Genomic DNA, 23,434 nt, shown 5'->3' with positions numbered 1-23,434 from the left:
CAGGCAGAGACGTAGGAGTATCATATGCCAGCCTTTATACGTGGAATCTGAAAAGAAATGATACAAATGAACTTACAGAACAGAAACTGACTCACCGGCGTGTGGTTGCCTGGGGGAAAGGATGGGAGGAAGAAGGGATAGTTAGGTTTTGGGGTGGACATGTACACACTGCTGTATTTAAAATAGATGGCCAACAAGGACCTACTGTCTAGCACAGGGAACTCTGCTCAAGGTTATGTGACAGCCTGGATGGGAGGAGTTTGGGGGAGAATGGATACATACATATGTATGGCTGAGTCCCTTTGCTGTCCACCTGGAACTATCACAACACTGTTAATCAATTATACCCTGATACAAAAATAAAAAGTTTTTCTTAAAAAAAGATGGGAGGGCGTTAGCTTTTCCTTAAGGACCCAGCCTTACATTTAAACAGACATTTCATTTCCAGTTGGCTTACTTACTTGTTTGTTTGTTTCTTAGGGCCCCTCTGGACCACCAGGAGAAAAAGGTCCTCCGGTACAGTATGACTTAAATACAGGGCTGTGTCTTGATGGGAGAAATTATGCGCTAATCAAAGCCATTTGAGGTTGGAGAGGCCAGCAAAGACAGTAGTTTAAAAAACAACTTTAACGTTATACAGTGCAGACTCTCGAAGATACAGGCACTCACCTGTGGAATGGTGGAGTCGGGAGGAGGGTTGTCCAGTGCCCTGAGCTCCAGTGACAGCTGGGCAGACTGGCACTGCCTTTGCTTTTCGCCGCCTCTGCTTCCCTCTAGACGGACAGCTGTGGTTTCACGCATGTCATCACATTGCCAGAGGAAGTAATTTTGAATCCCAGCTTCACTGTCCCCAGCCACAGAGCCAGGAGCCAGTGAGGGTGCTCTTTTAATCTGTGAGGCAGGCAGGAAGGTCTAGGAAGATTCCTGCAGGAAGTGAGATCCGTAATTGAAAGATGATTTGGGTCGACTCCCAATACCATCTAGAAATTGTCAGCCAGGTGGCAACGACTTTCCAATAAAAATATCTAGCAGTCACCTGAGCGCCGGGCTCCGCACTAGTCCTCTCACAGGTCAGTGTGTCCAGCCAGCGGGCTCCTGAGGCTGGTAATCGACCCTGCACCCGGAGTGAGCTCAGGCCCGTCTCACTGCAGGAGTAAGAAGGGGGCTTGCGAAGGGGGCCTGGGCAGTCAGCCTCATGGGGAAGGTTTTCCAGAGCGTTCTATCTGTGTGTTGAAGACAGCCAGTCCTCAAGCCCTGGCTGCTCTCAGGTACCTCCGTTCCATCAGATTGGTCAGTGCGCCAGGCGGTTGGACAAGGAGAACCAACCCCAGGCAAGGGGGCCCTTGGTTTTTGTTTTAAGTGTTGGGGGATGTCTTCTTTCTCTTCAGGGATCTCGAGGCCCGCCTGGGTTTCCCGGCCCCCAGGGACCAGCTGGCCAGGATGTAAGTAAAGGCAAGGGGTGCCGGTTGTGTCCCCGCCGACCCCCCTCCCCCTCCCCTGGCCTCCCTTGACCAGGAAACCCCGGGGGAGCTGCTTTGTGCACCGAGCCCCGCCCGCTCCCCCGGGAGCCTGTTGTGTGTTTGGCCTCTCTGTCCACGGTGGCCTCTAAGCGTGTGTTGTCTGCTTGCACTTCTTTTGCTTCTGTGTGATGCTGTCAGAACCGTGCAAGTTCCTGGCTATATCCCACACAACACCTCCTGCTGTTCTGCCCTCCTCTCTTTCAAAGTTGGTCCTTCTGCCTGTGTTTGGAAAAAGACGGCCCGAGTTGAAGATCAGATGTGTGAGTGTGTGTCCACATGTGCACACACACGTACGCACTTTCAATTTTGTGTTTTGGCAAGGAGTTCTGAGAGGGGTGGCTTACTGTTCTGAACATTTCCCCCGGTTGATATATTCTGAGAAGCTCTGGGTCTTCAGCTGAGGTTGGAAGCTGTGAGTTTTTGTTGGTGCCAGTCTTCACGGTCGGGTGATCTGTTTTCTCCTGAGTTGCACTTGGCAGATAGAGAGGTTGAGGGAGAGAGTGGGCAGAGTGGATCAGGATTATGTGCTTAACAGAGTTAATGTTGTTCTTTCTTTCTTCTTTTAGGGTGTACCAGGAAATCCAGGAGAAAGAGGGCCTCCTGGCAAACCAGTATGTCATCTAACTGTTCTGGATGAATCTTGACCATCAGGGGTTCAGCCAGAATAAAATGCAACTCGGATGGCTCAAGAAGCTTTAAGAAGGGGCTTTTTACAAAGCTGTGGGCAGAGGGAACTAATCAGAGGTGGCTGTGATGCCCAGAGATAAACACAGAAGCCAGTACCACCTTGCACCCATCTTCAGAGCCAAGAGAAAGCGGGAACGGTGGGGACGGGGCTGCCAGATGGGAGCGGAAATTGTGGGTTCAAAGCCACTGCCAGGAAACCTGGCCAGAGGCTGGGAGGGAGCAGTGCCCCCATCCCGGTTTCCCCGTGTGCTTCTCTTTGGGCCAGCTCACCTGAGCACCAGAGGCAGGTGAGTCCCTGATACCCCCAGGACTTGGAGCAGAAAGGGATGGATGGGGACCTGGGGGTGAGCAAATGGACAGGAGCCACTTCTTGTCCAGGGCTAGTTCCTCACTGGCCTGTGTCCTGACCTTTTTCTCAGTAATGTCAGTTCCTTCTGGTTTCCCCCCGTTAAAGTAGAAGCTTCCTTTCCTCTCTCACAAGGAGAGCTACAGGAGCTTGCGCAGGACAAGAGAGTCCTGAGTGTCTGGTCCCAGGCAGCATGGCCGGGCTCTCAGCTCCAGCAGGCTTCCCTCGTGTGCAGTGCATCCCCTCTGGGAACCCAGCCCCCAGATTAAGTTACCAACGCCAGAGATGCTCCGAAGGCTTAGCCAGCTAACCAGGCTATCAGTGGGCCCTCCAGGGAAGGAGCAGTGAGGATGAGTGGGTCTGGGTGGGCAGGAAGCCGCTGGGAAGATACAGGAGAAATCAGCCCTTTGAAACCTGCTGCCTGAGAAGGAAGAGACAGTGGCAGCCACGACTGGGGAGTCCCAGGCCTCGAGACTGGTCTCAGACTGGATCTCCCCTGGGCAGAGGCTTACCCTCAGGATGGCCGTCTGTCTGCTCTGCGAGCCCGGCCTGCTGCAAGTGTCAGTCAGGCAAAGACCCAAGACCTGGAGGCCCCTGAGGGCGTTAGCATCTGTCTCTGCCTCGTCCAGGCTGCTGGGAACAGCAGACACCTGGATGGGCACCCTGGTCTCCTAGAAGGGTCCTGAAACTTCACTAAGACCCGCCAGAAGGGTGAGTGAAAAGTCTTGCTGGACGTTGAGGGTACTTATTCATATGCTCCTCGTCCTTCACGGAGTCAGATTTGCAGCAGCCAAATAAAGCTCACAGAATCCACCCTGATACCCAAGTGCCAGGCCCTGGTGAAGTGGGTGGAAGAGTAAGGTTCAGGCCAAAGGCTGAAGGGGTTCAAATGACCTCTGCCAGATCCAGACCTTGATACCTCTGCAGAGGGAAGTGCATCCACAGAGTCCAGCGGACAGGATGGGCTCACCTTGACGTGACTCAACTGGTTTCCGGCAGAGACTGAGAGAGCATCGGTCTCTCCTGACTACCTTTAAGTTCACAGAACACCCTCCCCCAACGTGGTCCCAGGTACTGCTGTCAGGGTCTCTGGTCTCGATAATCAGACGAGTCACGTTCTCAGGGGTCCCCAGGACCCCCTTCAGGTTCAGTGACTCACCAGAAGGGCTCCCAGAGCTCAGGAGAGCTGTTACACTCAGGATGACGGTTTATCCCAGGGAAGGAGCCCCCAAGACACGAGGCTGAGGCCTCCATGTGTCCCCTCCCCACACTCGGCTCTCCCAGAAGTTGTGTGTAATCTGAATCCATGGAGGTGACCCTGAGTGGTCTGAAATTCAGCGGGTGTTGCCATCAAGGGACTCTCACCCAGACCAGGCATGCCTCCCTGGGTGGTCTTGGTTACTCCACCGTCTCCCGTCCTCCCAGAGGTCAGACTGGCCCCAGGCCCCCAGCAAGGACACTGTTAACTGCATGGCCCAAGGCCCTGGGCAAACAAAGGCACTCTTATCAGGGAGGGCATTCCAAGGACTTAGTACATCTCTCCAGAGCAGCCAGGGCCAGACCTGTCTTGGGAATGTGCAGGGTTGGGACAACCAAGGCCTCTCCTGCAGTCACCAGCCCTCCAAGGGTGGACAGTGGGCCCTGGGCGGGGTTCCCCCAGGGCTGTATCCCTAGAATCCCTGTAGCAGGAGTCCCCTGTCTACCCTCGGGTGCTCTAGAAGCAGAGCCTCTGGTGGGGATTCTTGTGCCTAGTGATTGATTAAGGTGAAACCTGTTAAGATTGAAGAAAACAGGGCATGGTGAGGGAAGAGGCGGTCAAAGCTGGGGGTTCAGCTGGAATCTAGCCTCAGCCTGATCCCACAGGGAGCTCTCGGGTGTGAGCAGCAAATAGAGCTAGCCCGTCAAGAAGCGGTTCTTACTCACCTCCACGTCAGCCCGTCATCAGTGGCTGTGTAGCTGACATCTCTGTGACCAGCCAGCCAGCATCCTGGCAGCAGGTGGTCGGTGCCCAGGAGGTAATGATGGCCTGGGCAGGGCACAGACTCTCTCTCTTCACCCCAGCACTTCCCTCCCATCAACAACCGACTGGCCACTGCCCCCGCACGGGCCTTGCTCCTGTGTATTCAGGCCTCTCTCTGGAGGCCCACAGAAATGGATCACAACAGGGTGTTAATTAAATTATCCCCCAGGGCATGCTGTACCTAGACGGGAAATCCACCCCTTCTTCTCTCTCTTCTAACTGATGCCCAGCCATGCTCATAGAGCTTTAACAACTCTACAGAGGGCTCAAATGACAGCAGAAAAATAGCCCCAAGAATACAAGGCCAGCAGTATAAAAATCTCCCAATTTGTAAAAGAAGGAAAAAAAAAACTCCCAATTTGGACAGTATAAATCTTGCATTATTAACTTGCCTGAAGAAAACATGCAATGTCAAAATAAAACCCCTTTCCCCTTTTAAAGTTTTACTCAATTAGCGTGTAGCATGGGTTGGCCTTCCTCCCCAGGGTCGGTCTCCGATAACTAAGGGTATTCTAGGCTTTTTCCAGCAGATGCAGCCTAGGCAAGCTTTCCCTGCAGGCGAGGGGCCCCTTCAGAACCGCCGACTCTGACTCAGCCCGACCCCAGTTTGTCTCAGGTGGTGTCCTCTTGCAACCCAGGGCAGTGATTGAATACTTGAGCATTTCAGCTTAGGAAGCATGACGTACACCCAGCCAGTGCCAAGGTTATCCTATGTGAACTTACACAATGCCTCTGCCACTGTCTGCAGCCACAGGATGTGGCAGAAACCCCATGGAGTCAGGGAAAGTGGGGAAGCCAGGAAATTGTAACAGGCTAGACTGGATAAACCTGGACTCAATCAGAAGGAAGCAGCCACCACAAGTCTAATAGTGGTCCCAGGCTTCCAACATTCTGGAGGAAGCCTGCCATCCTCCCTCTGCACCGTGGGCTCTCTGGCACTCCTTGTCCACTGCGATGTGCAGAAGTGTGCAGAGCAGCACGCCAGTCTCCAGTCCTTACCTAAGAATCCCTCGTCCCTTCAGCATCTGCCTTTGCATTTCCATTTTCCTTCCCAGCTTCCTGTCCCTTGCACCCTGGGGTGAACCCAGCCTCCACTCCACTTGGGCTCTGGGCCTGCCATGGTCATAACACGCCACTTCCCAACTCACTGTGGGTTTGAGTGTGAATTCAGGGACCTGCAGACTCCTTCACACCTTCAGAGGCTTTGTAATTACTCATGATTTCTGAACTCCCCTCCTGAAGTTAGAGACTTCCAACTCATAAAGACGAATGAGGCTTAAAATGCTAGTTCACCTGGGGGAGCTGAAGGAATTGCTTTAGGTTCATACTAGATGTGAATGACAGCGGCAGCTATTACCCACCTGGAGTAAAGGACAACCTGCCCCCTTCGTCTTCCACAGTACCCATAGGACCTGCTGGTGGTGATGGAAGGGGGAGGAGGGGCAGCAGGAGAGAGAGAGGGCCAGGAAGGCGGGGACCAGAAAGTCTGATGTTAGTTAGGACAGCTCAGAAGAGTCTGCCTGTGGTTCCCAAGCGTGGGGCGTAGACCAGGCTCTTTGTGTCCTGTGTAGACATATCACCTGTTACAGTCACATTTTGAAGGCTGCTCTCTGCAGAAGCATGGAATATGCAGTGTGCACTTGTGTGTATGTATTTATTTATTTTTACTTTGACAGGGCCCCTCTTCAGTACTGTCTCCAGGGGACGTAAATCTCTTGGTGAAGGTAAAAACATAAATGTGCATGCCTTTTGAGAGTTGTGACGGGGAGGCTGGCGATGTCAATGATATGGTCTTTTTTTTTTGGTCTGAGCAGAGTATAAACAACTATAACAACATTTGTTGAGAACATGCCGTGCCAGCAGTGCGCTAAAATCCACTGTCCAGCACAGAAGCCACTGGCCACATGTGTGAATTTAAACTTGTTTAACTTAATGAAAAAAAAAAAAGATTCCGGTCTTTGGTCACACTAGCTACATCCTAAGTACTTACTGGCCACCTGTGGCTAGTGGCTGTCTTATTGGACAAAAAGATCCGTTGTCACGGGAAATCCTTCCGGGTGGTACTATGGTTAATGCTTCACGTGCATCTCTCGTGTCTACAATTGCTCCATGAGGTTGGTACCATTATGTTCTCGTTTTGCTTGTTAGTCGCTCAGTCGTGTCAGACTCTTTGAAACCTCATGGTCTGCAACCTGCCAGGCCCCACTGTCCATGGGATTCTCCAGGCAAGAACACTGGAGTGGGTAGCCGTTCCCTTCTCCAGGGGATTTTAAGGCTATGCTGGTGTGTTTTTGGTGCAGTCAGTTAGCACATCCAGCGATTAACCGAAAGGTTGGTGGTCTGAGCCCACCCAGGGATGTGTGTCAGCCTTTATAGGGCTTCCCTGGTGGCTCAGACAGTAAAGAATTGGCCTGCAATGCAGGAAGCCCGGGTTTGATCCCTGCATCTGGACTATCCCCTGGAGAAGGGAATGGCAACCCCCTCCAGTATTCTTGCCTGGAGAATCCCATGGACAGAGGAGCCTGGTGGGCTATAGTCCAGGGGTCGCAAAGAGTCAGATAAGACTTAGTGACTAGCTCTTTGTTTATTAGAAACCTGAGTCACCATGAGGGTCAGTGACTTTCTGGGAATAGAATCCACTCCTCAACGAGTCCAGAGACTGACTTTGGACCCCACACAGGACTGCGTCCTAGGGTTCTGAAAAGACAGTCCTGGGCAGAATCCAGCAGGTTGGGTGAGGATCCTGCTGGTGCCAGGTCCAGGGCGCAGGTGCCAAGCGGTGAGTGAGCTGCTGGGCCCTTGGTCAGGTGGAGTCTGGATCTGAGCGCAGACGGAGCTCATCGTCAGAACCACAGCACCCTCTCCCCGGGGGGTGGGGGACGTGAGCTGAGAGAGCTCGGTTGAGATAGGGCGGAGAGTTGGCTGCCTGGGAGCTCGGCCAGGGACCTCGGGTCTTGAACGGAGAAGAAGGGGGACAGGCAGGACAGAGTGGGGTAAGATCCATGTTTCCAGAAGAGCGGTCCTATGGCCACACACGTGGGGGACCATTTGCTGCCTCTGTTCTCAGCTTTGGTCTGAACTTTGGGTGGAGCCCGGCCCTGCCTTTTGCGTGACCACCCCCTCCCTCATCTCCTGTCTTCTAAAAACCACTTGGGAGGCATTTGAAAGCACCTGGTTCGTACATGAGAGCAAGGGAGGAGAGCAGAAGGAAAAAGGAAACCTCAGAAGCCTGGGACTTTTCATCTCTCTACACATTGAGACGCCTTGATGGAAAACGATACATTTTACTTAAAAATGAGGAGTGGAGCAATCTTTCTTGATTTTTACTGACAAGAGGGAGGTTTTTTTTTTTTTTTTTACAACCAGGACATGGCAAGAAATCATTATCTATTGAAGTCCTATTTAGTACAGGCTTTTTAGTCTAGGTGATTTTTCTCTAATTCTGTCCCACTGGGAAGGCATTGGATTTGCCTCGGTTCTTGTCCCCCACCTCCCCTTAAGGATTACAGCCTCAAAGTGTCCCAGTCTTTAAGGCAGAGATAACAGGAGTGACTGCTGTGTGCTTTACAGCTGCAGCATTGAAATAGACGTTTAGTCAAATTGATACTTCTGACCTGCCAAAGGATGTAGCAGCCAGGAACTGCAAGAGAATGTGAGCACCTACATTCAGGGCAGTACCTGAGACTCCCTGGCCTTCCAAAGCTGTGCTTTGCCTGGAAACTCTGTAGATGGAAGCCTGGCCCTCGTGGGTTTGCCCAGGTCTGCAGAGTCACTATCCTGGCTCCCTAGTTGATAATCACCCACTGCCATCTTGATGTTAGTTAAAGCCTGATGGGGTGGCTGTCGAGTGGGGGAACCCTCTCTTGCTGAGAAGGCATCTTTCGTTACAGAAAATTTGCCTCCTCCTGGTCATTGGAAGACTGCCTGAGTAGAAACTTTGTATTCTAAGAGTTCCCGTTTACTAAACTTCCATGGTTGGAAGTTTAGACGATTCCCAGGATAAATATTGTTTCACCCAGTCCCTGCCAACAACCCAGTTACTGTTATCATTCAGTTGCTCAGTCGTGTCTGACTTTGTGACCCCATGGACTTGCAGCATGCCAGGCTTCCCTGTCCTTCACCATCTCCCAGAGTTAGCTCAAACACATGTCCATTGAGTCAATGATTCCATCTCATCCTCTGTCATCCCCTTCTCTTCCTGCCTTCAATCTTTGCCAGCACCAGGGTTTTTTCCAATGAGTCAGCCCTTCACGTCAGGTGGTCAAAGTTTTGGAGCTTCAGCCTCAGCATCAGTCCTTCTGATGAATATTCAGGGTTTATTTCCTTTAGAATTGACTGGTTTAATCTCCTTGCTGTCCAAGGAACTCTCAAGAGTCTTCTCCAGCACCACAGTTTGAAAGCATCAGTTCTTTGGTGTGCAGCCTCCTTTATAGTCCAAGTCTCACATCCATACATGACTACTGGAAAAACCATGGCTTTGACTAGATGGACTTTGGGTACTATCACCTGCTGCCTTTTGCAGAGCAGGAGGTGGGCAGGGATGGGCCAGACACTTGTTCAAGGTGACAGAGCTGCACGGTGGCAGAGCCAACACTCACTCCCAGTGTGACCAGCTCCAGTTCCTCATGCCCTCGACCCCTCTGCTATGTGACCTCATCTTTGCGTGTATCCAAGCTTCCTGACGACCACCTGATGCAGGACAGGCAGGTAGTGAGTTCCTTGGCTGTCAGCTCGAGGTTTGAGGTATAGGCTACACGCTTGGCATGAACGTGCACTGGAGGTTCAGGAATCCAGCAGAAGTTTGTGTGAGATGATCTGGAGATGATTTCTGTGCCTGGCAAGAGACCGCAGCATCCCTCCAGGGTTATGCAGTTTTGAGCGCTTGCTTGGTCTGCTCTCCTGCACCAAATACAATGACACAGGGTTTGCTGAAAATGTCTCAGGAAATAGGAAGGGGATGGAGACAAAGGGGAGACAAAGGGGTCTGCATTTACACACTGGAGCTTGCAACATGTTAGATGCTTCACATGTATTAAAATTTGCACTCTCTCCCAAGTAGGAGAAAGAGCCTTGTTAACAGATATGGAAGTGGACTCAAAGGAACTAAAGTGGCTTGCCTGAGATGACTCAGTTAAGTGGAAGAGTTGGGAGCAGAATTGACGAGCAGGGTCATCTCTCTGATCTGCCAGTGGGACAAAGGGAGGAAAATCACAGCTGAAACCACAGGGATGTACATGGCAGCTGAAACTCCTGTGTTCTCGCCATGTATTTCTCCCCAGAATCTGAGGTTCTCATCTCACAGATAGGGAGACTGAGCCTTGGAAAGGTGTAGCCGTGAACCCCAAGTGGGCAGAGGCTTCACTGTGGTCTGGGCAAGCCTGTCCAGCTGGACACAGAACTCTGGCTGGTGATGGGGAGGGAGAAAATTCCACCTGTGGGTCCTCTTGAGTTCTGTGATGGGACTAAAAATTGACACAAGGCATTAACAGGAGCAGAATAAGCTTTAATTTGTGCACATGGAGGTCTCCTAGAAATGAGACCTAAAAAGTGGCCAAACAGGCAGCTTTCATACTTTGTAGGTAAAGACATAAGACATTTGTGAGGAATTGACAGGGCAAAGAAACATAGGCTCTGGGTGCTTAATTAGTGAAGACTTTAAGCAGAGCTTGGGTTCAGGGTAGTAAATTAAAACTGAAGATATATACAGGCTTCTTGGCCCTGAAATCCCTGTTTCTGGGGATAAAGGTGTCCTCCCACCTCCAGCTGCAGGGAGGGCCCCTTTCACGTGAGAGGTTTATTTCCTGTATTTTGGTTTATTTCCTGTTTTAGGGAAGACAGAAGTATCAATGTCTGTCTTACACTGACCATTTCTTAAGTAACTTTAATTCACAGTAGTTAATATGCCACTGAGATGTGTTTGGGGGCAGTCCGCTTGGGTCCCAGTGCTAGCATCCACATGACTGAGGTGTCCCAGGTCCAGGGGCTGGGGTCCCACGGGCACAGAGGCAAAGGGAGGCTTGGTGGGAGAGCGGGTCGGGGGCTGGTCTTGCCCTGCGCACTGGATTCCAGGACCGGGTCTGTATGTTAAGTCCAGCCCCCTCTCTAGCAAGTCTGGGGGCTGCCCTGGCCATCAGGGAACAATGCTCACAGGATGTGTGACTGTGACATGCTCAGGCTGACTTAACCATGCCAGAAATCAACAAGAAGTGAGAAAACAGTGAGATCTTGTCTTAGATGTGATCGCTTTCTGCTGTGGATCCCACTTTACCTCCAAGTCCAAAAATTCTTAGTGTCTGGAAGTCCTTCTGCAACCAGCCTAGCTCTGCTTCCATGCATCCTGTGTCTGGGGTTGCCCTATTTCATAGATATATCCTATTTTAAGCAACTATAGAGACTGTCTAGGAATAGAAGAGTTTCTCCCTAGCCTGCCACCCTTCCAAACAGCAGCAACTGAAGACAGTGCCCTTCAGCTCACCTCATTTGCCATTTCTTCACATACCCAACATTTCGTTCCCCTCAACATTTCAACCAGCTTCTGGGAGGTGGCCCTAGGCGTGTGAAGGTCAATTGGTGGTGGTTGATTGGGTCGGCTGGGCCCCTCACGGAGCTCATGCTTTGTGGAAGATTATTTGCTATAAATCAGACATGCAGAGATAAAGCAACTCTACTTCTGTTCTCGAAGAGCTCACACTTTTTTTTTTTTTTTTGCTTGATGGGGACGGCATGGAGCTATAAAGAGACCACTCTATAGTGAGACAGGTGCTTCTGTAGCAGGAGGTTCTCAGGGGCAGAAGCATACCCCCAGTGTGAAGCAATCAGGAGCGCTTCTTGGAGTAGGACACCTCTAAAGAAACATCAAAGATTGAGTAGGCGTGAGCACCTGAAAGGAAGGTGGACTGCTCAGAGATGCTTTTTGTTGATGAAAGCCCGTCCATCCTGAATTAGAGATCAAGATGAGTGCCAGGCCACCTGAGACATCACCCACTGTGAACGTGAGCAAGTCTTGGCCCGTCTCTCCAGTGGAGCAGCCCAAGGCCCGAGTTAGCACATTTGCTTGGGTCAGTTGGTGCCATGGATCTGTGAGCTCTTCAAGACAGCTATTTACTGTGGTCTCGAAGCAGAAGAGCGCCGTGCCCAACAGCGAGGGAGCTGCTGGCTGAGTATGTGAATTCATATCAAAGCCGAACGCTCTGGAAATGATCTGGCACTGTTCCGAGAGCCATGCTTGTTTTACTTTATTTAACCTTTATCACAAGGAGGGAATCGGGGAGGAAGACAGGATTAGAGTGAAGGCATGGAAGGAACACCGTGGTAAAGAATCCGCCTACAATGCAAGAGATGCAGGAGGTGTGGGCTGGATCCCTGGGTCAGGAAGGTCCCCTGGAAGGAGACATGGTAACCCACTCCAGTATGCTCGCCTGGGAAATTCCACGGACAGAGGAGCCTGGCGGTCTACAGTCGATGGGGTCGCAAAGACTCGGACATGACTGAGCACAACGACAGCACAAGGAAGGAGCAGTCCAAGATGCTGGGGTGTGAGTTGGACAGAGTGTGGTCAGGCCAGTGAATTTCATTTGGGGTTTACTGTGCTCCAAACTGTAAGACCTGGGGATGACACAGACAAGCTCGAGAATTGGTTCCCTGGCTTTAAATTCACTCCAGGGACAGAACTCACCTGCCTCAGAGCCGAGGAGCAAAGCTCCATTCCAGAGAGCCTTGATTAAATACCTACTTTGGACTGAGAAGGGCTTCCCTTGTGGCTCAGCTGCTAAAGAATCCGCGTGCAATGCAGGAGACCTGGGTTTGATCCCTGGGTTGGGAAGATACTCCACTCCAGTATTCTGCCATGGAGAATTCCAGGGACTGTATAGTGCTTGGGGTTGCAACAAGTCGGACACGACTGAGTGAGTTTCTCTTGGACTAAGAAGAATGCCAGGCGATACTTGGTGTGTGTTACAGTGAGCAAGACCTCGGGGAGGGGGGTTGCCTCTTGCGTTCTTTATTTTGCTTCTTTGTTCAGAAACCACTTAGGTAAACCTGTGAGACAGAGAATTCAGCCTCCAGCATTGTTTTGTCTCTGGCTTTAGGGACAAAGCATGCTGTTTCTTACAGTACTAAATGCTTGCTTTAAATCTGTACTGTGAATATTTTTAGATGTTCACAGACATCGGTACATGTGCTTTTGACGTCTTGGTCTTGGGCTACACTTCATCCATTGGCCGGAAGTAGGGAGACGTGCGGTAATAATACAGATATATCAATGCTGAAACCTAGTTTAAGAACGAGAGAGAAAAACATGAAGTTTGACACAGGCTGTGTGGGTAATGACTCCATCTACCCGTTTGCTTTTTCATCATTTGCTGGCTTCCTCCTGTCTGGAGGGGTTGGAGCTATGGGTCACCTTTTGTTTTGCAAGTAACTGTATTATCATGTTACTCTTTCTCTCAGGACGTGTGCAATGACTGTCCCCCGGGCCCCCCAGGCCTTCCTGGTCTTCCAGGTTTTAAAGGGGACAAAGGTCTCCCAGGAAAGCCAGGGAGAGAAGGCACAGAAGGGAAGAAGGTAGGAACAAAAGAGGAGATTTCGTTTTTATCATTGGGACAAAGTGAATCATCTTGGAGATGCCAGCACTGTCTCTCTGGTACCCGTTGGGAGGCGAGGATCATTGGGGTCACCTTGGGGACTGGTTCCTGCACCATTTACCACTTTGGGGGTGGGTTATACCCTTGAATCACAGCCACACACCTTATCACCGCCTGCCTTTGCTCAGACACTCTGAGGGGCAGGCGGGGACCTGGGAATCCCATGGGAAATGAGTGAATGATATGGAAGTGGACATCTTGCTGACGATGCCGTATGTCGGGTCCAGACACTTATTCCTGCTGTTTTTTCTTTTTTTCTCCCCGTTCTTCCTGCTGCAGGGGGATGCTGGGCCCAGAGGCCTCCCAGGGCCCCCAGGAATAGCTGGACCTCAGGTCAGTGAACCGTCATAAAACTCACGTGTATCTGTTCTCATCTCACTGGTTAGCCTAAGTTTGAGGAAGAGTGATGCCCAGTGTAACGAGATCATGGTTTTAAAATCAGAAAATTTTAAAATGCCAGTCCAGGTTAAAAAATAAAATAAAATAAAATCAGAAAATCCACATTCAAGGTCTCTCCTTTGCTCTGGCTGTCTCAGTGACCTTGGAAATGGGCACTTGAACTTGTTGAGTCTCAGATTGCTCATCTACAAATACCTGAGTGGTTGGAAGTACAGATGAGCTACTGGATAGGAATGTGTAGTGATGGTTATGACATGAACTTTGGGGTCAGACAACTCTGAATTCTAGTTGAGTCATTGTTGCTGTGTGACCTTAGGCAAAATCTTTGACCTCTCTGGGCCTCAATTTCTCCAACCACTAATGATGTGAATAAAAACAACTGCAGAGAGAAGTGAGAGTTGAACATATTGTACAGATAAAGAACTTAGCACTTGATAAAAGGATTATTAGGGTGCTTGCTTCGGCAGCACATACACTAAAATTGCAATGATACAGAGAAGATTAGCCTGGCCCCTGTGTAAGGATGACGTGCAAGGTCGTGAAGCATTCCGTATTTTTAGATGTATGGAAAGAGTAACATGGAAACTTACATTGCCATATGTAAAATAGACAGCCAACAGGAATTTGCTGTATGGCTCGGGAAACTCAACCAGGGGCTCTGTATCAACCTAGGGTGTGGGATGGGGAGGGAGAAGGGAGGGAGGTTCAAAAGGGAGGGGATATATGTATACTGATGGCTGATTCATGTCGAGGTTTGACAGAAAACAGGAAAATTCTGCAAAGAAATTATCCTTCAATAAAAAATAATTTTAAAAAAGAGTGTTATTAGGAAAGTGCTATAGAAACGCAGTGGGCATCATTCACTGTGCTGTGAATGATGAGACACCTGTCTGGAACAGGCAGCATGGCTCTATAGGTTCACGGAGCTCGGAGGCTGGCATGGGAGTGGGGAGCTGGGCGCGCAGCTGCGGAACAGGCAGGCTTCGGGGCTGCGGCTCTCAGGCCCTCGGTCAGGACAGTGTTCAGCACTCAGGGGGAGAGAGTGTGTAGGCTGGGAGAGTGTGTAGGCAGGGAGTGGACATCCACGCTGCCCTGGGGGGCTTTCTCTGCCCCCCCGCCTTGTCAACTCTGTGCTGCTGTGACCTCTGCACATTGCTCTGTCCCTAATGCGTGTTCAGGGACACGCGTGTCACTATGTCACCGTGTTTCTCTGGGACTCGGTATGGCTCCTCTGATGGGGGTTGCAGCATGAAATTGTCAGTGGGAGAGAGACCACAGGAGCAAGACCCTTGGGGTGGGAATACGGTCTCGGCAATGACCCTGGGCTGGCTTTTTGCCTCCCGGCCCTTCCCGTTCCTCCTGGTGAACGAGGGGCTGTGAGGGCAGAGACCCTCCAGGCTTCTGACCCTGACGACTGCTCAATGATGCTCCCACCTGCGCCTGGCGCGTTGTAAGCCCTCTGTCAGTGCCTGGGCCAAGACTGAGGTGAGACCTGGGCAGAAGGTGTAACCAAGCTAAATGAGACTCTAATGCAGTATTGTGAAACGTTTAAAATGAATGAAGTAGATCCATGAGGAACAAAATACAGAAATGTTAAGTCAAGATGAGACCCAGCCTACACGAGACCCTCGTTTTCCTTCTACACAGCTCAGTCGTGTCCCCTTGTCTCATGGTAATTTCTGCCCCTTCGGAGCCCTGTGGATCACAATAAACTGTGGAAAATTCTGAAAGAGATGGGAATACCAGACCACCTGATCTGCCTCTTGAGAAATTTGTATGCAGGTCAGGAAGCAACAGTTAGAACTGGACATGGAACAACAGACTGGTTCCAAATAGGAAAAGGAGTTCATCAAGGCTGTATATTGTCACCCTGTTTATTTAACTTATATGCAGAGTACATCATGAGAAACGCTGGACTGGAAGAAACACAAACTGGAATCAAGATTGCCGGGAGAAATATCAATAACCTCAGATATGCAGATGACACCACCCTTATGGCAGAAAGTGAAGAGGAACTCAAAAGCCTCTTGATGAAAGTCAAAGTGGAGAGTGAAAAAGTTGGCTTAAAGCTCAACATTCAGAAAATGAAGATCATGGCATCCAGTCCCACTACTTCATGGGAAATAGTGGAAACAGTGTCAGACTTTTTTTTCTGGGCTCCAAAATCACTGCAGATGGTGACTGCAGCCATGAAATTAAAAGACGCTTACTCCTTGGAAGGAAAGTTATGACCAACCTAGATAGCATGTTCAAAAGCAGAGACATTACTTTGCCAACAAAGTTTCGTCTAGTCAAGACTATGGTTTTTCTTGTGGTCGTGTATGGATGTGAGAGTTGGACTGTGAAGAAGGCTGAGCGCCGAAGAATTGATGCTTTTGAACTGTGGTGCTGGAGAAGACTCTTGAGAGTCCCTTGGACTGCAAGGAGATCCAACCAGTCCATTCTGAAGGAGATCAGCCCTGGGATTTTGGAAGGAATGATGCTAAAGCTGAAACTCCAGTACTTTGGCCACCTCATGGGAAGAGTTGACTCATTGGAAAAGACTCTGATGCTGGGAGGGATTGGGGGCAGGAGGAGAAGGGGACGACAGAGGATGAGATGGCTGGATGGCATCCTTGACTCGATGGACGTAAGTCTCAGTGAACTCCGGGAGTTGGTGATGGACAGGGAGGCCTGGCGTGCTGCAATTCATGGGGTCGCAAAGAGTCGGACATGACTGAGCAACTGATCTGATCTGATCTGGAGCCCTGTGTTTATTTCCATTTTCATATTTTGTTCATCTTGTATTATTTTGCATTAATTTTTTATTAGAAAAGAAAAATATTTTTAATCACTTAAAAATTTACCACTTAAAACATATAGTACGATTTTCTTTTAACTTAAATACAGACATATTCAGAAGTTCTCAAGTAGGAAGGGATATAGATTTATACTGAATAGGTGATGAAATTCTTCATTTTTCATTAACTTTGACTTTTAAAAATATGTCATTGACATATTCTTTATGTCCGATCTGAGGTTTATGGGGCCCCTGGGTGAGTGGTCACTTGCCTCACCCTAGGCACAGCCCTGAAAGATGGGGTTGGAGCCATTATATTTGTTATTAAAAGGTAAGGAGGCAAACAAAAATACTGAGGTGTGACACCAACTGGGAGCCTGTGGGGTATCAGGATGGAAAACAGCAGGTGTCCCAGGCCCCGGCCGGCAGGTTAAAACAACTCCTGTTTGTTGTGCAGAGATTTTGAAGTTTTACAGGGTTTTGACAAAACCAAGACTCCTGCTTCGGGAACTGAAGACATCAGGTCTCAGTGTAGATAGAACTGGAGGTTCTGCCCCAGGGAAGTGTTAGGCTAAGAGACACCAGCACAGCTGAGCATCCTCTCTGCTATTTCCTGAGGATTCCCCTTTTCTGGGGTCATAAGTGGCGGCTAAACTCCTTTCTTGAAGGATTCTGCAGGTGGGTCGTTTCAGCTGAGCCTCAGTATACGACCTTTGCTGTCAGCTTGCCAGCTTCTGGGTGCTACCTCTGCCACATGATAACCTTTATTCAGAGAAAGGAAAGCAGATCAATTAAACAGATAAGGCGTTCCTTCCACTAAGGAGGAATTGTTTTCTCAATCAGCCCAACCACTCCTGAAGTGCTGGTGTCTTGGGACAATGACTCTGCCTTTGTTCTTTTATAATTCCCTTCAAGGGAGGGTTTGTTCCTTTCCAGAGTTGGAGAAAGTCAAAGAAAGCTTCCATCCAGGAAAAGAACAGAAATCAGTGCTGCTTCTGAAAGACAGGGTGTTTTGTTTCTCTACTTGGGAGTCTGCGGTGGCCTTGTTCTCAGGGTCACCCTGCACAGTGAGATCTCAGGGAGCTGCAGGAGATGTTATACCTAGTGTATTAAAGACCAAAGACCAGTTTACCTGCTTTATAATGTCATCTCCTATGATGGTGAGCATCATCCTTGGAGGTAGAGATAGTGTTCTACTTTACATATTAGAAAACTAAGGTCTAGCAAGGTTAAATGCCAATCTTACAAAACTACTACGAAACTAGTAGGTCAAAGTGAATCCTTGAAGTCCAGGTCCCAGACCCCCACTAGTTAGTATGCTGTTACGCGTCCAGGAGGGGCTTCCCTTGTGGCTCAGCAGTAAAGAATCCATCTGCAAAGCAGGAGATGCAGGTTTGATCCCTGGGTCAGGAAGATCCCCTGGAAAAGGACATGGCAACCCACTCCAGTATTCTCATCTGGAATATCCCATGGATAGAGGAGGAGCCTGGCGGGCTGCAGTCTACGGGATCCCAGGAGTTAGACACAACTTAGTGACTAAACCCAGTAATGCTATCACCAACACCAGCACCAAGGAAAGCGCCCAAGAAGACTCAACGCTTCTATCTATTGATTCACTGCCCCTGGTACTGACTCTTAATAGCTTTCCCTTTCTCACCAACTGTGGCTGGGAAGATGAATCACACTTGTTCAGTCGCCCAGTCATGTCCAGCTCTTTGCAACCTCATGGACTGCAGCATGGCAGGCCTCCCTGTCCCTCACCTTATCCTGGAGCTTGCCCAAGATCAAGTCCATTGCATCAGTGATGCCATCCAGCCATCTTATCCTCTAACCTGCTCTTCTCCTTCTGCCCTCAGTCTTTCCCAGGATCAGGGACTTTCCCAATGAGTCAGCTGTTTGCATCCAGAGACCAAAACACTGGAGCACCAGCATAGGTCTTTCCAATGAGTATTCAGCATTGATTTCCTTTAATATTGACTGGTTTATCTTGCCTGGGCACCCACAGGCTTGCCTTGGTTTTTGGCTCCAAACTCAAGCGTGTCTCTGTGCTCTTCACTCAACCCATGCCTCTCTCTAGAAAACAAAACAGAGGGCTGTTTCATTTCCTTTCTGTTGAACTTGGCTTATCAAACAAGATATCTGTCAGACTTGCGGACCTCATGATTAATTTCTAAATTGAAAACGCTGCCCACAGTGGAGTATTTGTGGTCATTGTTAGTGTCTTTTTATAACCAGAGGCTCTAGGTATTCAGTGGTCACAGGCTTCATCAGGAAGGTTTGATTGTGACTGTGATCTAACATCTGGGGACTCAGGCTTCCCGAGACTTTTCCTGCTTATTTGCAGCTGCCGTCTCTGGATCTTGGGTCTGGGGAGGTGAATGACACCGTCAGCTCCAGAGCTTCATTCTGGAGCTTTCAGACTGCGTAAGATACTGACTAAGGAGAGGAAGCTGAAAACAGTGGCTCGCATTATGATCACCATCTATGCAGAGGAAGAAGAAGCGAGATTGTCATCAGACCATGACTTTCTAATGAGGCAGATGTAAAAGCCCCTTTGAGTTTGGAAATGCTGATTATTCTGTCCTTCGTGAAAAACATGGTTTTCTTCTTGTCCACATGTCCACACATCATGTAATGGGAACTACAGGCACTGGGGATGCTAGGTGAGTAGAAGACCTCATTGGAGGTTCTGGACAATTCTGGGAGGTGGGAGATAAAACCTCTTTTGCTGTTATTAGAACTGCCAGAAAAGGCCCTGGAATCCCATTCTTCCCAGAAGACAGCCCAGAGCCATTTAGTCCATGCTCTCCACGGCTGCCTCAGTCCTGAGAGATTCCCACCAGGCATGCCCTTAAACAGCTCCCTTCCAAGTCAGGAGGGATAGTGTTAGGTCGGATATGGGCCATGTCTTCTAGGGCCTGATGTGTTGGAGAAGAAAGATCTAGAAGGTGATGACTCTAAGCAAAATCAGACTGGGGCCAAGGCTATCGAGAGCAGTGAGTGGTCAGTGGTTCCCCAGCCTGGTTCTGCCTCTTATTAGCTGGGTGAATTGCACTGACTGATCATAAGACTTGGGGAACTGGGGCTTTTCTGAAGCAGGGGTCCCTAATCTGTAAAAGAAGGACCACATGGCTCATCTCACAGAGAGGACATGAGGATTAAACAAGGAAACATTTATAAAGCACCAGGCATGGTGCCCAGCACATAGGTAGGAAGTGCTGGATGCATGTGACTGTGGATGGTCCTCCTTACCGTTCCTTCTTCTGAGTTAATAACAACTATGACAGATAGCCAGGAGGAGAGTTAAATGATTTTAAGGAAAATAATGGCACGGGGCAGAGGTGAAGGCTACCTGGAGGAGGAGGTAGGATTTTTTTTAACATTTATTTATTCATTCAGGTCTCAGTTGCAGCACTAGGATCTCACTGTGTTGTGTGGGACCTTTCGCTGCGGTGTACAGACTCAGAGTTGTGGTGTGCAGGCTCCGTGCTTGTGGCAGTCTGACTTAGTTGCCCCTCGGCATGTGGGATCTTAGTTCCCCGGCCAGGGATCGAACCCGATTCCCCTGCGTTGCAAGGTGGATTCCTAACCACTGAACCACCAGGGAGGTCCCAAGAAGTAGGATTTTACTTGCATTGACAGGCATTCTTGGGGAAAGGTTTTCTAAGCAGAGAAACAGCGCACAAATTTTCAGGGACAAAATTTCTGAGAATAGCAGAGGCTTACTAATTTGAGAAAATTTAGGCCATGCTCTCAAAAATTTGTGAAATCCCAGAGAGAATTACCTGCTTGATGGATTCCCAAAACCTAACATCCTTAGAGCAGCCTCTGCTATGAATATAACCTCTAAATAATTGTTGTATTATGTACTTAGTACATGATGGCATGGGGGAAATATATTTAAAAACCAAACAGAATCTTCTCCCATACCAGAAGGTAGAACTGAAATAATTATTTTTTTTGCACAAGCATTAAACCAGAATATTATGGGTACCACAGGCAATTCTGCCAAGAGCTTGTAAAGACAAAGAAACCTCACCTTTTCTACGGTCAGGCAGCTGTGACTGATGACGTGTGTGTCCTCAGGGTGAATAGTAATTAGTCCTCACGTAAAAGGCCCACGTAGCACTGTTTGTCACGTTCATCCTAATTCACCTGGTAATTGGACTAATCATCTGCTCTAGTGAATTAGCTTCAGACAAAATCAAAACAAACTGCTCACATTTTTTGCCTGGAGGTGGTTCTGCAGCTTGGAAAAAAGGACCCAGAAGTTAGGCTCCTAGTTTCCTACAGCATCTGGCTGATGGGGTTTTATTTCTCTTGTTGATTAAATTTCAAAGAAATGTTCCCAGATGCTTGAGAAATATTTTGCTCGGTCCTTTTTGTTGTTGTTTAGTCGCTAAATTGTTTCTGACTCTTCCATGACCTCATGGACTATAGCCCACCAGGCTCCTCTGTCCATGGGACTTCCCAGGCGAGAATAGTGAAGTGGGTTACCATTTCCTTCTCCAGGGGATCTTCCCAACCCAGGAATCAAACCCATGTCTCCTGCCCTGGCAGGCAGATTCTTTACCACTGCACCACCTAGGAAGGCCATTCCTGGGTCCTGCTGCTGCTGCTGCTGCTAAGTCGCTTCAGTTGTGTCCGACTCTGTAAGACCCCATACACGGCAGCCCACCAGGCTTCCCTGTCCCTGGGATTCTCCAGGCAAGAACACTGGAGTGGGTTGCCATTTCCTCTCCAATGCATAAAAGTAAAAAGTGAAAGTGAAGTCGCTCAGTCGTGTCTGACTCGAGCGACCCCATGGACCACAGCCTACCAGGCTCCTCCACCCATGGGATTTTCCAGGCAAGAGTACTGGAGTGGAGTGCCATTGCCTTCTCCGATTCCTGGGTCCTAGAACCAGCAAAAGGCTTGCTGACCTTTGAAAAGGATTGATATCCATTTCTAAGAGACAGAGAAAGAACTCACAGTGTCACGTTTTCTAAAGGCAGTGCTCTGATATAAGGGCTTGTGGTACGAGTTTCTTCTGTCCATTTCAACAGGAAAAGCGAAGCCCTTTCATTGCATCCTCAGTAAACATCTACTGCAGAAAGCCAAGTTTGCAGAGTAGCAAACTAGTAATGTTCCTGGACGCAGAATCCAGGACGGCAGCTTGTTTCTTGGTTTGTTTTGTTTCCAATCTGTTTTTTCTTGATGGCTTTATTCTTAGTGTGTTGAAAGGTTCTGAGAACATGGTTAGCATAATCAGTCAGGCTTCCAGACTAAATATCTAGTGCTCTTGACATTATGAAACCAGCGGGACAAAGCATCGTGACCTAAAAACATAACCAGGAAATTAACTTGATTAGGAGGAGAAAGTTTGGACACAGATCTGGATTCAGTTCAGTTCAGTCGCTCAGTTGTGTCCAACTCTGCAACCCCATGAATCGCAGCATGCCAGGCCTCCCTGTCCATCACCAACTCCCGGAGTTCATCCAGACTCAAGTCCATCGAGTCAGTGATGCCATCCAGCCATCTCATCCTCTGTCGTCCCCTTCTCCTCCTGCCCCCAATCCCTCCCAGCATCAGAGTCTTTTCCAATGACTCAACTCTTCGCATGAGGTGGCCAAAGTACTGGAGTTTCAGCTTCAGCATCATTACTTCCAAAGAAATCCCAGAGCTGATCTCCTTCAGAATGGACTGGTTGGATCTCCTTGCAGTCCAAGGGACTCTCAAGAGTCTTCTCCAGCACCACAGTTCAAAAGATCAATTCTTCGGTGCTCAGCTTTCTTCACAGTCCAACTCTCACATCCATACACGACCACAGGAAAAACCATAGCCTTGACTAGACGAACCTTTGTTGGCAAAGTAATGTCTCTGCTTCTGAACATGCTATCTAGGTTGGTCATAACTTTCCTTCCAAGGAGTAAGCGTCTTTTAATTTCATGGCTGCAGTCACCATCTGCAGTGATTTTGGAGCCCAGAAAAATAAAGTCTGACACTGTTTCCACTGTTTCCCCATCTATTTGCCATGAAGTGATGGGACTAGATGCCATGATCTTTGTTTTCTGAATGTTGAGCTCTAAGCCAACTTTTTCACTCTCCACTTTCACTTTCATCAAGAGGCTTTTGAGTTCCTCTTCACTTTCTGCCATAAGGGTGGTGTCATCTGCATATCTGAGGTTATTGATACTTCTCCTGGCAATCTTGATTCCAGTTTGTGTTTCTTCCAGTCCAGCGTTTCTCATGATGTACTCTGCATATAAGTTAAATAAGCAGGGTGACAATATACAGCCTTGATGTACTCCTTTTCCTATTTGGAACCAATCTGTTGTTCCATGTCCAGTTCTAACTGTTGCTTCCTGACCTGCATATAGATTTCTCAAGAGGCAGATCAGGTGGTCTGGTATTCCTATCTCTTTAAGAATTTTCTACAGTTTATTGTGATCCACACAGTCAAAGGCTTTGGCATAGTCAATAAAGCAGAAATAGATGTTTTTCTGGAACTCTCTTGCTTTTTCCATGATCCAGTGGATGTTGGCAATTTGATCTCTGGTTCCTCTGCCTTTTCTAAAACCAGCTTGAACATCTGGAAGTTCACGGTTCACATATTGCTGAAGCCTGGCTTGGAGAATTTTGAGCATTACTTTACTAGCGTGTGAGATGAGTGCAATTGTGCAGTAGTCTGAGCATTCTTTGGCATTGCCTTTCTTTGGGATTGGAATGAAAACTGACCTTTTCCAGTCCTGTGGCCACTGCTGAGTTTTCCAAATTTGCTGACATATTGAGTGTAGCACTTTCACAGCATCATCTTTCAGGATTTGAAATAGCTCAACTGGAATTTCATCACCTCCACTAGGTGACAAATACTATGATTATTTTTTTTTTTCAGCTGTGTGGCCTCAGGTGAATGGCTTAACCTCTCTGGTCTTCAGGACTCTTATCTTTATGCTCTGATAATAGCCCCCTACTTCACTGAGTAGTTTTCCTGGCTGAATGAGAGAATGTGGACACATCGATTGCTCTTTTGCATTAGCTCAGGATATAAACAAAGAAATA

At 48.8% G+C, this 23,434-nt stretch overlaps 1 protein-coding gene and 1 non-coding gene across 3 annotated transcripts in view; both read left to right on the top strand.

The window, feature by feature from the left end:
• COL22A1 (collagen type XXII alpha 1 chain) overlaps window positions 1-23,434 on the top strand; it is a 230,834-nt gene that overhangs the window by 171,292 nt on the left and 36,108 nt on the right. For both annotated transcript variants that reach the window (XR_015140361.1, XM_086335603.1), the window contains exons 41-46: window positions 481-516; window positions 1,389-1,442; window positions 2,087-2,131; window positions 6,250-6,297; window positions 13,022-13,135; window positions 13,495-13,548. Coding sequence is in view for 1 of the 2 variants with exons in the window: in XM_086335603.1 (XP_086191729.1) it covers window positions 481-516; window positions 1,389-1,442; window positions 2,087-2,131; window positions 6,250-6,297; window positions 13,022-13,135; window positions 13,495-13,548 (351 nt within the window). In the remaining variant the exon portion in view is untranslated. The remainder of the gene's footprint in view (window positions 1-480; window positions 517-1,388; window positions 1,443-2,086; window positions 2,132-6,249; window positions 6,298-13,021; window positions 13,136-13,494; window positions 13,549-23,434) is intronic.
• LOC147359715 (U6 spliceosomal RNA) lies at window positions 14,066-14,172 on the top strand. The gene has a single exon (XR_015141386.1). It is a non-coding gene; the product is annotated as a U6 spliceosomal RNA (small nuclear RNA).

This window comes from Bos grunniens, chromosome 14 (genome assembly GCF_055505025.1).
Source record: "Bos grunniens cultivar Pamir isolate PY7600 chromosome 14, Bosgru_T2T1.0, whole genome shotgun sequence".
Classification (NCBI taxonomy): domain Eukaryota; kingdom Metazoa; phylum Chordata; class Mammalia; order Artiodactyla; family Bovidae; genus Bos; species Bos grunniens.
Note: the sequence above shows the minus strand (reverse complement) of the source record. Positions and strands in the feature narration are given on the sequence as shown.